General features: G+C 41.7%; 1 protein-coding gene across 3 annotated transcripts in view; it reads right to left on the reverse strand.

Annotated features, from left to right (window-relative positions):
• LOC138918172 (rho GTPase-activating protein 20-like) overlaps nucleotides 1–16,272 on the reverse strand; it is a 97,434-nt gene that overhangs the window by 23,419 nt on the left and 57,743 nt on the right. For 2 of the 3 annotated variants that reach the window (XM_070238375.1, XM_070238374.1), the window contains exons 7-12: nucleotides 15,987–16,071; nucleotides 11,919–11,996; nucleotides 9,607–9,673; nucleotides 7,023–7,178; nucleotides 4,127–4,296; nucleotides 2,591–2,752 (exon numbers count right to left, since the gene is read on the reverse strand). In XM_070238375.1, the coding sequence (XP_070094476.1) occupies nucleotides 2,591–2,752; nucleotides 4,127–4,296; nucleotides 7,023–7,178; nucleotides 9,607–9,673; nucleotides 11,919–11,996; nucleotides 15,987–16,071 (718 nt within the window). The remainder of the gene's footprint in view (nucleotides 1–2,590; nucleotides 2,753–4,126; nucleotides 4,297–7,022; nucleotides 7,179–9,606; nucleotides 9,674–11,918; nucleotides 11,997–15,986; nucleotides 16,072–16,272) is intronic. The other variant, XM_070238376.1, reaches the window with a different exon arrangement.

Genomic DNA, 16,272 nt, shown 5'->3' on the forward strand with positions numbered 1-16,272 from the left:
GGTGCTTGGACTTCTAAAACTTAGAAGCACCAAAGCAGAGTGGGCCACAGTGGGAGCGAAGAGAAAGCCCCCTTCTATCACCTGGAACTTCCTCTTGGTGTCCATTTTAGTAAACTAGTAGAAACTGACAAGGTCCGGTGAGACGTCATCCTCAATCCTGCTAGTTTCTTGAGAAGAAATACCCATCCCCGTTTGAGACACAGTGCTTGCTCTTAACTCAAGCAAGAGAAGTTCTGAAACAAACCAAACGCGCACACCCCCGTGCTCTCGCACACATATTAAGAGAGAACTGAGCCTTCTGACTTGAGGTATGTGTGCTCCTTGGGAGAACACTGCGTCACAATAGCCTCGTTCATCCTGGTTTTAACTGTATGAACGTTCGATCCTGCAGACTGGGAAGCAGCAGACATTGGAAATATATTAAAATCCCCAATGGGTAACAATGTGTTACCCCTTACAGTCTGTGAGTGGGACATACAGATCCTTCCAAAAGAAGAAACTTACTAGAAACTTAGATACATTGCAACTTCAGGACTCTGAGTATCAGGGCTACAGACGCACAAATGTCAGCTTCCTAAGTGGAGGCCTGGAACATCTGTCACTTTAGAGGGCTGAGGAACAAGTTTAACATCGTAGAATTGGGCCTATTAAAATTTACGAAGCTTTAATGTTTGTGCAAGACTGAGGGGAAGTTGTCACTTTGTCTTGCTAGCTTCCAAGCACACCTAGCTTCCATTGTTCTCACTCAGCAGCACATGCCTTCTCTTAGTGGTGGCTTGCTCGAGAAGTGCCTCAGGGCAACTATCCTAATTAGAATCTAATGATGGTTCACTCATGCTAATCCCTATTGAGCTGCTGTTAGTGCCAGGCACTATTGTGAGCACTGGGGACAGAGCAGAGAAGCCAATGGACAGAGTCCCAGTCCTCTCACTTTGACTATGTTGATTGGTGTGTGGTACCCATGGTATTGTAGCTAGTCATGGTAGTTAGTGCTTTTCACCGTGTTTCCTATGGAGTGCTTCCAATATATTTGGAGGGAGGAAGCAGTCCAACTCTGGCCGGCTCTTCGAGTCTGGGAGCGTGCAGGAGGGCCCTTGCCTCATGCGTACCACACTACATGCACTCGGAGCATGTGTCTCCTCTCTGTTTCCTGAACCCTGTTCTGTGGGAGCCCATTGGTGAGGCTGAGTGTGGTGAAGCCAGAACATGACCCGAGCAGAATATGCCAAGGGTATTCACTGCTGGACCTCTGTTTTTAGACAGCTCAATGGCAAACTCAATGTGGTCCTGATGATGTACTCATTTCTGGTTTAGGTCAACACCCCAGTTCATTGGGCATGGTATTATCAAAGCCAAGTTGCAAAGTCTGATTCCCCACCAAGATCAGTCAACTTTAGGAATGTCTAAGAACTATACCCACGAGTGGCCACCCCCTTGCTAGTCTGTACTTATAACAGAAAGATAGGCAAGACTCTGCTGATGGGCAACTCTAACTCTTGCTGGAAAATCAGTTCCAGGTGGGCACCTCACAGAAGGCAACACTCAACTTGCTATTTGTATGCCTAGAGTATATTTCTAATCATCCCAGTGTCACAGTGGTCGACTCTAAGCCACTTCTGAACTGTCCCTATTTATGACAGAGCTGAACAATCATGGGGAACAAGGAAAGACCAAATGGAATCTCGATTATAAGAGAATTTTAATAACCTATTGTAGTCATTTCTACTTATGACATTCCTCTTTACAGCTGTTAACAAATACCAAGATGGATTGAGTCAATTCTTTCCCTGTTCTATGATTCCCTTCATAGAAACATAACTGGATATTTGTGATTTAGCGGTATCATTTAAAAACCTTTTTTGTATAAATCTATTGAATTTTCAGAATTCCAAACAAATTTTCGTTGCTGCACCTACTTTAAAAGTCAGATTTATAAGAAGAAGCATGTGGTAGGAGCTTGTTACTGTGTGACCATAATCGTGGGTGGTGGGTTAAGCTTAACAAACATTAATAAAGGATGCCAAATTTGGTAAGGGTGAAAGAAGGCAAAAAATAGTGAAGTCACCCCTACACTACTTTTAAATTAAAAGAGGCAGGCGAAAGAAGGATGAGGAAGTGAACGGAGCTTTTGGTCACTCATTGAGCATTTTTTGATTCATTGAATGACAAATGTTGGCTTACTGACTACGGTCAACCTCTCTATCTATTTTCAAATGTTTCATACTAATTTTCTTTTGTAAACTTTGCTTTCATTAGGACAATGGTGAAGAAGTCATCAAAAACAGGATGTTTGTTCTGGTAAACGTTCTGTATATCTAAGTGTGTGTTTAGAATTTTTATTATTATTATTCTGGGATAATGTTCAGGAATGAAGAAGGAGAAGGTAGTGTGTGATGAAAAAGGAAAGTATATCTAACATTTGGGGCTTTTAACACCCAAACTAACGCCCTTAAATTTGGACTTCGTGAAGTGTTTTTCAGTTTCTCAATCTATTATGCCTATTATGGTTCCTGGGCAATCACGGTGAAGGAAATTGATCATGTACCTTCAGAGTTACGCTGTGTGTGGATAATGCTAGAAGTTTCCCTACCTTTAAGACACATGCGACCACAAGAACAGATTCACAGTTCAGGTTCACTTTGTCCCCAGCATTTAATGTCTCCTTTAGGGCTCTGCATAATTTCATATTGGCCGATTTTCTGAATATGCCCTCTGTGAGCGGCCCTTTTTGCTTAAGAAAGCAAAGCATATCCTATAGGGAAGAAGAGAAAGGAAAAATCAATGGCACCTTGTATCCAGGAGCCCAGAGCACCAGCTCCCCCCTTGTCTGAGCTGGGGTAAGCGAGGTGCAGTGCTGGAGGGGGGGGGCATGCAAGCAAACGTAGAAGTTTTTTTCTCAGTGTCTCTATTTTCTACCCAACCATCCCTTCTACATTCATATGCTGAAACATTTCAAACAGTTGTTAAGTCAGATTTTCCTTTTCAGTGAACTGACACTTTTGAATCAAACTTCCCTGCTTCCAGGCCTTTGTGGAATCACCCGCTCCTACTCCACCAATCTTTCCTCATCGTGCCCTAATATAGCTGCTCTTCCCCAGCTATGGAAATCTTCGTGCCATACCCGTGTCCCATTGTTCGTTCCCCTTTAAGGGGCTGCATACCCCATTTCTACTTCCTGGATTGCTTTCCCTCCTTTCAAATCGGGCTCTCCAAACCCCTCTCCTCCTCCTCTAATTACATCCCCTTCTCATCACTCTTTCCTTTCCTTTTGCTGCATCTTCATGTCCTCTGCTTGTGGTGCAGAAAGGCTCTAGGTATTGGAGTCAGGTAATCCAAGGGACCCGAATCCTATGATGCTACATCTTGGCTGTGTGGCCTTGGGCACAGTGTACACTTTAGTGAGGTTACTTTTTTTCTCATTTGTGAAGTGGGAATGATGATAATCATAGCTACCCCCTAAATTTGCTGTGAAACTTGCAAGGACTGAGGTAGTAGGAGCATGGGACTGGCATGACACATTTCTTCATCGTTAGCCTAAAATTCCCTAGATCTGGTAGAGTGCTTGGAGAGATACTGGACACTCAATAAATGTTGAAACTGACAATTCCATACACCAACTTGAGTTAACACAGGCCAAATTCTGTGGCTGTCACTTGACACATTCTATTTGGATGAAAGGATCCACATATGCCAGAGGCTGAGTCTGTATGCTTCAGCACTGGAAATACAGGTCAAAATCTCCTGAGAGATTCTGAGGAGTAAGATTGAGTAGACTCAGCTGAAGGAGGCTGAAGACTACTGTGGAGTTCAGAGAAGATGAGACGGGGTGGACTCTCAGAGACTCATCCACATAGAGCCCATTTGCATTGATCTGAGCAGGCATATGTGGGTCTTTGCTGAAACCTATGGAATGGACATGGGTATCTTTTCTTTGTCGTGTTTGCTTTATGACTCAGCAGTACCTAAATCAGATTTTATTCTTTGACGTAATATTAGCAAAGCTTTTCCCCCAAAGCCAGCGGCTGTCTAAAGATTTCTCCATTTAGGGATAGATTTAAATGAGACACTTGACCTCTCAGAGTTCTCCCTCCTCAGGAAAGCCACAGAAGACCAAAATGAGACCCACCAGAAGAGAAGGGGGCAGGCTGTCGCGTTCACACACATCCCCGAGGCTGACGCCGAAGAGCTGCCCTGGCTTTGGGGATGGTGGCGTCACGTGCAGAAGGTCCTGGCAGGTGCTGGAGCCACGCCGGAGGGCCCAGTTGCCCATAAAATTAATTCTCACTGACTTCTGGCCTGAATCCAAAGAAGAAGTGAGATTATCAGTAGTAGTTAGTTTAATTTACTTACGGCACATTCATTGCGATGGCAAGAAGAAAGAGGAACTGAGTCAGCTTTTGCACAGAATTTCCCACGTTTGGAAATTGGCCAACTGCATCCTTGTGGTGTTAATCTGCTCTTCTTCCCCTCATCCTGCAAACCTAGAGGCTTGCTCAGACTCAGGGTCACTTCTTCCAGGGGAAATGCTTCCTAGGCAGTGCTCTCTCCTGCCTGTTGCATGAGACACTTCACTTGTACTTGTCCGTGTTTTCTGATGTTTAGTATGAACAGTGGATTCAGGTGACAGATCACATTTTGAAAGCTAACCAGGTTTGGTTTTCAAATCAAGTGGAGTTTGGCAATCGTCTACTTTCATAGTAAGTCTCCTCCCACTCTTAGATTCCCTGTTTGCTTTCTGAACGCCCAACCATGGTCAACTTTCTTTTAGCAAAAGGATCTGCCTTTCAAGACACAACCTGCCTGAGCCCACTTCTCAGCGGGCCTCTGGCCTCTGCTCTGGGGTCCACAATGCTCAGGCAGCTCCATGATGACTATCAGCAGTCAGGTTCCTTGGGAAGTGGTCATTAAATGCTGGCTATGTGGTAAGATTCCAGGTGGCCGTGTTTCTTCGGACACCCCACAAAGCTACCCAGAGATGATTATTAACTACCCAACAGCCCCTGTCAAAAGAATGCTTTTCAAAGGAAAGGTGATCAGCAAGGAAAAGCTGAGTTCCAAGTTTCTACTGCTCAGCTATGAATGTTTACCTAAGAAGGTACCTTAACATTTGTTTAAATCACATGTTTATACCGAATACTAAAAATGTCAACAGAGGAGCCAAGTTGTAGAAGGATAAACAGTGAAGCAACATTTCACCAAGTAGCCTTCAACGTCCAACCACTCGGCCTTCCTGGGAAGGAGTGAGTGCATCTCCATGTCCACTCACGTGGATGCAGTGCTCCTGGGGCTGGACCAGAGAGAGCAGGATCTGAGAAACAGAAGGCTCCTGGTTCTGCCGCTTAGTCGGATAAGTTTACTGAAAACTCTTTGAGCTTTGGTTTGGTCAACTTTAATGTAATGATGCTACCTACACCTCTTTGGACTAAATACTAGAAGGTCCCACTCAGCATAAGGCATGGCTCATAGCAGCCTTGATAAATCTCATCTCCCTCACTCAGAGGCCTAAGGAGGCCTAGACATCTGTCTCCTACCCCCAAAGCAGACCCCACCCCCATTCTCCATTTGATTTCACTGCCTCCAGAAGGTAGCAGTCATGAAGGAATGCCACCACTCCCCTAACTAAGGCTTCTTCCTGCCTGGCATTTGATACCCCTACCATTTTAAAAAGAGAGAAGAAAGCCAATACATTCTTAACTCCAGGAGAAGATTTCTATATGTCTGCATGTACAAATGTTTGTCTCAGATACACGTTAAAATGTAGGTTGAGTTGTTGTATGCAACCTGGTTTTCCTACTCTTAACCTGATTTTATTATTTCTAAAACTATCCAAATGTATTCCATTATTCAGCTTAAACAAGAATGCTCTGAAGAAGTGTGCTCTATCCCTTGATACAAAGCTACACATTCAGCTACTCTATGAGCATAGACAGAACGTATAGACAGTGAGCTAACATCTGTTGCCAATCTCCTTTCTGCTTGAGGAAGAGTGGCCCTGAGCTGACATCTGTGCCTATCTTCCTATATTTTGTATGTGGGTCGCCTCCACCACTTGGCTTGATAAGTGGTGTAGGTCAGCACCTGGTATCCAAACCCACAAACCCTGGGCCACCGAAGTGGAGCGCACTGAACTTAACCACTACACCACCGGGCTGGCCCCCAAAACCTAGCTAGTTTTAAACAGTCCTGGCAAGATTTAGTTTAGTGTTTCCTCATGCTCCAATTAGGGTGTGTGTATTAAAAAATAAATTTTTTGAAAATTTATCCTTCTAGAATAACAATCATAATAAAAATACTTTGAAGTAGAAATTCTATTCTGGCTCAAATACTTCCCAAATAAATAAAATGTCTTCTTCAGAGAAAGAAATATCAATGGGAAAATATTGGAGTGGTAGGGGAAAAAATGACAAGAAGGAACATAAAAAAGCCCTGACCGTAAACATTCAGTCTAGTTTTGGTCTCGCCCTGGGTCTGAAGCAGACGTGGAAAGCGAGCTTGCTGTGGGAACAGACTTGAGAGTCCAGTTCTCTCTGGAATCCCAAGGCCACTTCAGCCGAAGCCCAGAAGAGAGTCCAGTTCAATTCCATAACTCTTCGCTCCACTGGAGTTTTTGATTCCAGGTGTGTCTAAGACATGTGGTCATTTGGTCCCCTCCCGTGACAGACCGAGATACTGGACAAATCCCTGAGATCGGGAAGGCACGTTCTCGGGTTGTAGAAGCACATGCTCTGAGAAGACACATGGATGTGCAGACACAGAACTATATGGCAACAGTGCTCTGGGGATACAGAAAAGGGAGCAACTGTCTACCTAGAAGAATTAAAAAAGAAAAAACACCTTCCTAGAATTGAGCTGGGTCTTGATTTCAGACCTTTGGAGTTTCTCTAAGCTTGATTCTGGGCAGGTACTGGGTTCCTGTCCACACGGGCCCTCCACCCACACATGGAAAATCAGCTCCGTGTCACGCATTTGGGAAGTGGAGACATGAGCCAAGAGAAGGCGCTTGCTGGAGGGGAGGGGCTCACCTTTCCTCTGCTGGTTCCTGGCTGGGTGCCTTGGCTTCAGGATGAATTGGCCTTGCGTGTCTGGGGACTCCTGGAAGGTGGAGCCCTCTGGTCCCTGTGGCAGGAGCCCAGTGGCTGGACGATGGCTCATTTTAATTATGTAGGGATGCTCATGTCCTGTACAGAGAAAAATCTAACTATGCATCAGGATGATGGTGATGGATTAGGATCAAACCTCCTTACTGTGAGCGTGTGGGCCACACCAGTGTGTGCTGCCATTCTCCTGCAGCTTCTGGATGAAGAAGGCTGTGCTCCCGAGCGAGCGTCACGTGCACCCTCACGGGCGACACCTTGCAAAAAGCAGGTGCCCAAGCAAAAGAGTTTAAAATGGAAAGAGAAAAAGATTTTTAACCACGTTGCTTTCTTTGGAATGCATAGATCCGTAAGTGCATTGCACAATGTTGACTTTTGCTGTGTTTCCCTCCGAGAATATTTAATGCCTTCTAGTTTCTGCCTTGACACTAACTAGATCTGTACATCTGAGGCAAATTACTTGACCTCTCTGAGCCTGACATTCATCCTTTTAAATGCTTACCCTCACACAGACTTATAAGGATCAAGGAAAATATATTAGTAAACATTGGTGGTCAATGGTTTTTAAAGAATTGGACCATATATGTTCAGAATTGCTGTGATCACTGTTGTCTCACTCGTAATGTCATTTTAACACAGATTTTTTGTTTCCTTTTGTCAGTTCTAAAGACAAGGGCTCCTCAAGAGCAGCAGGGCTCTGTGCCTTCAGCTGCCCTCCCACGGCTGCCCACCCTCCCAGGGCCCTGCCAGGCAGCCATCAGAGGGAAGGCTGCATGGTGTTGGAAACCCAGAAGCAAAGTGCAAAACAGTGTTTACAGAGTGGAAAACTGCCCCCAACATCACCGGGAGTTGCCTGCCATGTGATTTGTTTTGCTCTTCCATGCTTTAAATTGCTTCCTCTCCATAGAGTTCTCTGTGGAGAATTGCACTTTTCCCCAACAGTGTGGTGTGGATTTCATTCTTGAAGAATACAGGCATGCCTAGTTTTATTGTGCTTCCCTTAATTGCATTTCACAGATACTGTGCTTTTTACAAATTGAGAACTTCCAGCAACCCTATGTCAAGCAAATCGATCAGCACCGTGTTTCCAACGGTGTTTGCTCGCTTTATGTCGCTGTGTCATATTTTGATAGTTCTTGCAATATTCCAGTCTTTTTCATGATTATTATAGTTGTTATGGTGATCTGTGATCAGTGTCTTTGATGGTACTATTGTAATTGTTTTGGGGCACTATGAACACTGCCCATCTAAGATGGAGACCTTAATGGATAAATGTGTGTGTGTTCTGACCTCTCCACTGACCTGACATTCCCCTCTCTCTCCATATCCTCAGGCCTCCCTGTTCCCTGAGACATGACAATATGGAAATTAGGCCAGCTAGTAACCCTACAATGGCCTCTAAGTGTTCAATGAGAGGAAGAGTCACACACCTCTCACCTTAAATGAAAAGTGAGAAATGATTAAGCTTCCTGAGGAAGCCATGTCGAAAGCTGAGGCAGCTGAGAGCTAGTCCTCTGGCACCAGAGAGTTAGCCAAGTCATGAACGCAAAAGAAAAGTTCTTGAAGGAAATTCAAAGTGCTCCTGCAGTGAACACATGAATGAGAAGAAAGCAAAACAGCCTTATTGCCAACAGGGAGACAGTGTTAGTGGTCTGGATAGAAGATCAAACCAGCCACAACACCCTTCAGCCCAAGCTCATCCAGAGCAAGGTCCTCACTCTCTTCAATTCCGTGAAGGCTGAGAAGACATCCTGCCAGGTCTGCGACAGAGCCTGTCCCTTCCCTTGTCTTAGTCCCTCTATTTTCCACACTGAACAAATTTGCTGATCCAAGAATTATTATTATTCTTTTAGCTCACTTGCTCTAATAACGATTTTAGGAGAGGTGTAATCGATTTATCAATAACCTCAAGAACAATGCTAGAAAACTCGGCCTGAGAAACAGCAAAGTACCGGTGGTTTAGTCAGTGAAGATGTGAGGAGTTAACTGCGATTATCTCATCTTTCTTATGATGCTGAGAAAAGTTTCGGACACAGAGCAAGTATTAAATAAATATTTGTACTTGGATTCAGAGGTATGGCTGGATTTTTTAAGATTCTCACAAAATAGAGGCTACTTAGTAGTTAGGAAATGGAACAGAGGAATTCAAGAGTGGAATATAAAAAAATAAATAGATGGGAAAAGAAATTCCGATCCAGGTTGCCATCATACCTGAGGAAGTAAGTATGTATAAGTTTTTCAAGACAGCTCTGCTTGTCAAGTAAAAAAGTAAAGAAGAAAAACTCACATTTCCCACAAACTAGACCATAAGCCGTGGAATGAAGAGATGTTATCAGTGCCTGGGATAGAGTAAGTGCTTAGTAATTATTTAATAAATGTAGGAAGGAATATTGCATAAGATTTTCACTTTTAAGGGTCTTGGAGCTTGAGACTGAGCAACCGTTCCTTTGAGACTTCAGAGTTGCAGTTTTCCACCCAATCAGCCCCCTCTGAGATGTTCCCAGACACTTACCAGTGAGTGGGCATGGGGCCTCTTTCTTGCCGGAACTGACCCACAGCTGGTAATCTTTCTCAGAGCCCTCGGAAACAAAAAGAACTATGTGTCACACAAAATCTTTCACAGCAGGTACCAGTTCCTTAGCATTTCTGCTTCCAAAAAGAAAAAATTGGGGCCAGTATAAATGCTATTTGGTCAATGGGGGTGGCTACAGTTTTTCGGAGTCAATGGCGCCGATTTCAGTAACCCCTTATTCCTCTCACAGCCTCCAATAGACCCTCCCTGATTCTTGTCCCTGTTGATGAAGGCCAAGGATCTATGGAACCACAATGCAGTCAGCCCCTCAATTTGGGTGTTGCCGATAGCAAAAGAAATCACAGTTATGCCCCCTTTATTAAGGAGGAAAAGTCTAATCTTGAGAGTCCTGCCTTCTGCTATCTCCAAACTCCTTGGAGAATGTTGGCTTTTGCCTTCAAATGTCCCTGCCCAGACAAGCATGCTGTCCAGAGAGCCACACGCCCTGCCATGACTGTTCCATGAAAGTAAAGCTTGAAAGGCCTCGATGGCTCAGCAACCCTGAGCTAAAGGAGGCGGAAGCCCAGGAGGCCTTGAGGAGATGGCCCAGCGAAGTCAGCGCACTGACTCTGGTGCAGACGCGGGAAAGAAGCCACAAGAACTGTAACCGAGAGAACAGGTCAGATGCAGAGCACAGCCACTCCCAGCAGAATCGTTGCCAGTAATGCTGTAAAGCCTACTCGGAACGAACAAGTCAAAATTATAAAGACAGCTGAATTATTTTAAAGAGGTCTCCAAGAGAGGATAAAGCAAAAGATGTTTGAAACTGAATTGTTGGTGATAGGTACCGTGCTTGCCCTTGACTCCCGATTAAAAATCAGTCTAGCCCTTCTGAAGGAGAGTCCCAGCTATGGCAGCCATCACACACACATACACAGGCACACACATGTGCCTGCACAGCTAAATCTGCTCAAAATTGTGTTGCAAATAGGAAATGAGAGCTAATAAAAACCTTTTCTTTTAAGGTAGAGATTGGAAACACTGTTGGAATCTCTTCAATCAGGCATACATATATAGCCAAATAGGCTCAACTCTTCGTTAGAATAGAAATTTTTTTGTCTAGTGAGATTGATCACTTTACGCTAAGGAAAATTAAAATCATGAAATAAAATGAGCTATATCATTAATCAATCTCCCTAACCTCATCCCTAAAAACACTCACTCTCTTCCAAGGTTTAATTGTTATTCATAGTGTACATATCTTCTAGGTTAGAAATCAATGCAGAAGTGTGCTTTACTCATGCATATAAATTCCAATTCATTTAAAATGTATTATTATTAATTCTGTTTGTACAGAAATCATTGGCTCCTTATGGAAAATTCTGGTTGTGCTTAGCTTTTAAGAGGCTTTATTATACCATTGGGTTAGGCAAATTTTAAATACAAGTCTTGTAATTACGCCCTGTCACTGTAGCAGGGCATTTTTACATTTCCAGAGAATTTTATTTGAGGAGCTGTGCTTTACAAGTGCTTCCTTGTTTTCTGTCCATCTGCATGTTACTCTCCCTCTCTTTTCCCTGACACAACCTCGTCCTCAAACATATGTATCTCTCACCAAAAAGAATTTCAACAGCTCACACCAGCTCCATCAAAGTATCAAAGAGCAGACACTTAAAAGCAGAACAGGATGAAAGTGATGTGGACACAAACACCCCCGGATTCGTGGTCTCATTCAGAACTTGTCTCCTCCTTTACCAATTCACAAAGGGCGTCAGCCAACTCATCCTCAGGGTCTGCATCAATGGGGTGGAGCCTGTAGCCAGATGGTCTTTATATCAAAGTTCACAAGAAAACATCTTATTTAGGGTTCATCATACTGAGATTGAGTCCTTGAATGACAACCAGGGCAAATGGCGATGGGAGGGGAGGAATCAGGAAAGATTATACAGAAGGAACAGTCCAGTGGAGGAGGAAATATTTAGAATCTTATGTGATTGTCCATGTATAAAATACATACAATAAAAATGCATGTTGCCATTAGCACTCTAAAATTATAGCCCAATTTCATTATGCTATTACTTTCCATTTGCACAAAATTTAAAATGGGAATACAAGAATAGCAACCATATATAGGTTAATAATATAGCTTTGCTGCCTTCAATTTCCAAATTTGAAGGGGGACAAAATATGACTTTGAAATCCATAATAATCAGTTGTCATGATGGGTGGTGCATTATGCAAACACACACACACACACAAATCTCAAAAATTAAAGTTGGTTTTTAAGTAAAAATAGTTTGCAGGTAACTTACAGTTATTCCAAGCATTGGTAGTGACATGTTGATAATGTTATTCACTGTATCCGAATTGGTCACTGTTACAGTTACAGACTGTAAAAAATAAATGCGAAAAAATGCTATAATTTAAATTTGAAAAATTTAAATAATTTCTGTCAAATTACTATCCGTATTCTAAAGGCAAGCTTGTTTTCAGGTAGTGACACAGCACAGCACATGCAGAGCACGAACCCCTAAATACCATTTACTTTCATTCCTTTGTATAACATGAGGCTAGTAGGAAGCATTTCAGTAAATCAAACATTTCTCTGAAAGGATTTGTGGCACAAAAAACATAACAGCTTAAGCAAGAAGGAGAAAGACTGAGAATTCCGGGCAGGCCCGTGGGCTGGTCCTCAGCACCTTGAGGCTATTTCTGTAATGGATGGGGGGTGGTTTAAAAAGGAGGAGCTGAACCCTTTCTCTTCCTGAGTTGTGCTTTGGTAATATGGCTTTATTTCTTTGCAATTACATACTTGGTGTTGGTAAAATCAGAAGAACTGGCTATAAAAGGCATTTTTAAAAGCTATTCTTTAGTGAGTACTTTCTTTGTGTCTGGCATGATGGTCACTAAGCTTTCATTGTCAAGATATGTTGAGACAATTAACTGAAACCAATGAGTCCAGGAAATTAGACTGAAAATTTGAGAAACTCAAGTTCCATTCCAAACTCTGCCAGTGACTAGGGTATTCACAATAGCTCCCTGCCACACCTCACAGTGAGAAACTGCTCCATTAAAATAGGAAGACAGTTTACAGAAAAGTACCCGAAAGCAATTAATAGGATTCTGAGACATCTATTGAACTCTGAACTCCAAAAGACATTTTCAAAGAAGACAAACGGTAACCAAGAACACTGACTGCGCACATAGTTTTGGAGTATTATCAGGCAGGAAGGCCCCTGTCCTAAATCAACGGTGCTTAAAGAAGACAGACAGCATAAGGGGACACTCAGAGGCTTGAAGATGACATTAAAAACAAAGGGAATCCTTTCGTAATTCATTCCTTGTCCTTTCATTGTATTTTTCTTCGTATGAATTCAATTGCTTGATATGACAGATGGCCCTGAAACTTGCTTATAATGGGACTTCTATCAATGAAAGCATTCATTGATTTCCAACTACTTGTAGCCCTAAGGATTATGAGAAAGTGCTTCAGAACCCAGTGGTAGAGTTCCGAGCGCCCAGACGCAGGCATGCTGGGAGCTTCCTGTGCTGACGTGTCTGGGGGCATTCAAACATGGGGTTTCCCTCGGGACCTAACCAGAAGTAAGGGTGCTGCTGTTTTTAAGATGTCTGAAGTCCCTTCAATACACTCAAAAACTCTCCCATGAAAGATTTTTTAAAGTAAAAGAATCTCTTTTCAAATGCTAATCATCGCTCCCTAATTTATCTGGTCTGTAAGATAACGGTTTTTCCTGGCATAAGGAACATATTATGTTCAAAATAGTCATTCCAGGGATGTGTGTATTTCTTCCTGCATGTTGTCTGTTCTCCAAAACAGATAAATTCCAGTAGACAGAGCTCTTTGCAAACAAACGCCTTAAAAAAAAATAAACTATTTCATCAAATAATTTGAAAAAAATGGAAATGTGATTTTTTTTCATAAGAACTAAAGTGTTACTTGATATATGAAGAAGCAGGAAAATGTGATCAATTCTCAAGAGTTGAGGAAAACCCTGAGATGATCTAAACGTTCAAATTATTAGCCAAAGACAGCTATTACAATTATGCTCAATTATAGAAATGAAAATATGGTCATAATAAACAAAAATATAGGAATCTCAGCATAGAAATTAAAAATATTGAAAAATAGAAATTTTTTATCTGAAATCTGAAAAAAAAATTGAAACTACACAGGCTAAATTGCATAATGAAGATGACAAATGGAAGAGGAAATGATTTTGAAAGTAGAGAATACAAATTATCCAATGTGAAGAGTAAAGGGGAAAAAAGAATATTGAAAAAATTAACAGAACCTGAGGGGCCTGTGGACAACATCAAAGTGTCTGATATACGTGTAACTAGAATCTCAGAAAGAAAGAAGAGAAAAAACGGGGAAGAAAAAAAAATGAGGAAATAATGACCAAAATTTCCCAAACTTTAGACATAATTTACATTCATAAAGACATAAATTTAAAAACTCAAGAAGTTTATAAAATGCCAAACAGGATTTTGTTTGGCAAAAAAACAGATTCAAGGAAAACCATGCTCTGATACTTACCCACACTGCTAAAAACCAAAAATCAGAAAAAATCTTGAAAGCAGCTGAAGAAAAATGACAGATCATATGCAGATGATTAATGTTTGAATGATCACAGACAACTCATCAGAAGCATAAAGACCAAAAGACAGTGGAACATCTTTAAAGCGCCGAAAGAAAAAAAATTGCAGGCAAAATTCTACATCCGGCAAACACATCTTTCAAGAGTGAAGGTGAAATAAAGACATTTTCAGATAAAAGAAACTAAGAAAATCTGTTGGCACCAGATCTGCATAACAAGAAATGCTAAGGAAAGTTTCTCCAGGGTGAAATGAAATAGAATTAGAGGGAAATTTGGATCTTCAGGAATGAATGAAGAACATTAGAAATGTTTGTTTTGTGTAATGTTTATGCAATTAAAGTTCATTTTCAAAAATTTAAAGGTGATTTTCCATGAAAAATTCTGACTGCAACCCCTGCCCTAAGTGAAATGAGAGCAGGCAGTGTGCTTTGCTGGGGAACTCTGCAGTCTTATCTCCTCAAGCAGAGCATCTCTCCGATACTCAGAAACAGATCAGAATATTTGCACGGCTTTCCTACTGGCCAGGAAATAACTGTCTTAAACTGCCTCTTTTTCCACCTTCACATACTATCGTGTGTGATCGAGAGCTCCCGTAACAGATAACAGAACAAAGTGATATGAAAAACACCCAGAATATTTGCTCCTCAGGGTCAATGTCTTGGCTCCTGCACTACAGTTTCAGAGATCAAATTCTATAGAAACAACTGAGGTGAATGGTTTTTTTCCCCAGTGGCATCAACAAAATAAGGTAGAAATATACTGATCTCTTAAAAGTCTCAAACTTTTCAGTTCAATTAGTGCTGACATTCCTCAGAATGAAAGACTTTTCAAAACTTCTCCACATTTTTAATACCTGACCCTCCAGTAGATTCTCTCCTAGAAGAGGGACATTACTGAGGCCAGCCGGCAAAATGGGAACATGAATGGTAGCTTCAAGTATCACACCAATGTTCAATGTACTAAAGGCACTAACTGTATGCTGTTATAGAAGGGAATACCCCTATGCTTAGGACATACCCAAGTGTTTAAGGATAAAGGACCATGACGTATGTGTGACCCTCAAAAATAGGTATCTTCATACACAATATGGAGAAGGAGAGAGAGACAACAAAATAAATGATAAAGCAAATGGAGTACAATGTTAACCAAATAGGTGAATCTAGCTAAAGGGTATATGGGTGTTCTTTATACCTTTTGTATTTTTGCAACTTTTCTGTAACTTTACAATTATTCTAAATAAAACATCCTAGGAAGAAAAAAACTGTGGAAACAACCCAGGCCACTCTGCATGTAGCAACAATTGGAAAAAATGTTTCATTCTAATAAGAAATACCTGGTTGTGAAAATCACTTTATTACAACAAGCCACTATAATTACCATTAGCAGGATCCAGAGAAACATTAGGAACGTTTACCATGCAATATTCTTTTCATGCTTAAGCACTGAAGCCATCATAGATTCCTCTTGCTTCATATCACCTGGGATTCACGTTTTATGTCACAGTATGGATACGGGAAAATACAGTTTTCCACTTGGTACCTTCTAAATTCTCTCTTTCTCTTCCCCTCTCTTCCTTTCTCCCTCCCTCCCCCTCATCTCCCCTTCCTGTTTTTCTTTCCTTCTCTCTCCCTTTCTCTCTCTCTCTCTCTCTCTCTGTTTCTACCTCCATCTCTCTCTGTCTATGTCTATGCCTTTCTCTTTCATTCTGCCCAAATAAAGAACTTGGAATTTAATTTAATTTTTGCTCTTAAAAATACTCACACAGACACAGTTCTTAATGTCCTCAGTGATGATTTTGAGGGGAATGCTCTCTGGCTGGTCCTTCTCTTTGGCTAGATTGATGCACCTAATCACATTCAATAATAACCCAAAATAGAGTAGGATGCATTAGCTATTAGCTTCTTTTCAAATAATCTATACTGCTAATATTTTCAGTCTACTTGGTTATTTTTGAAAGCATATAAATAGACTCGGCAAAACCAAATTATGAGTTGGAAGAATATGCAAAAATACTTCGTGAAAGTAAGACATGACCCAGAAAATAACG

This window comes from Equus caballus, chromosome 16, assembly GCF_041296265.1.
Source record: "Equus caballus isolate H_3958 breed thoroughbred chromosome 16, TB-T2T, whole genome shotgun sequence".
Taxonomy (NCBI): Eukaryota; Metazoa; Chordata; class Mammalia; order Perissodactyla; family Equidae; genus Equus; species Equus caballus.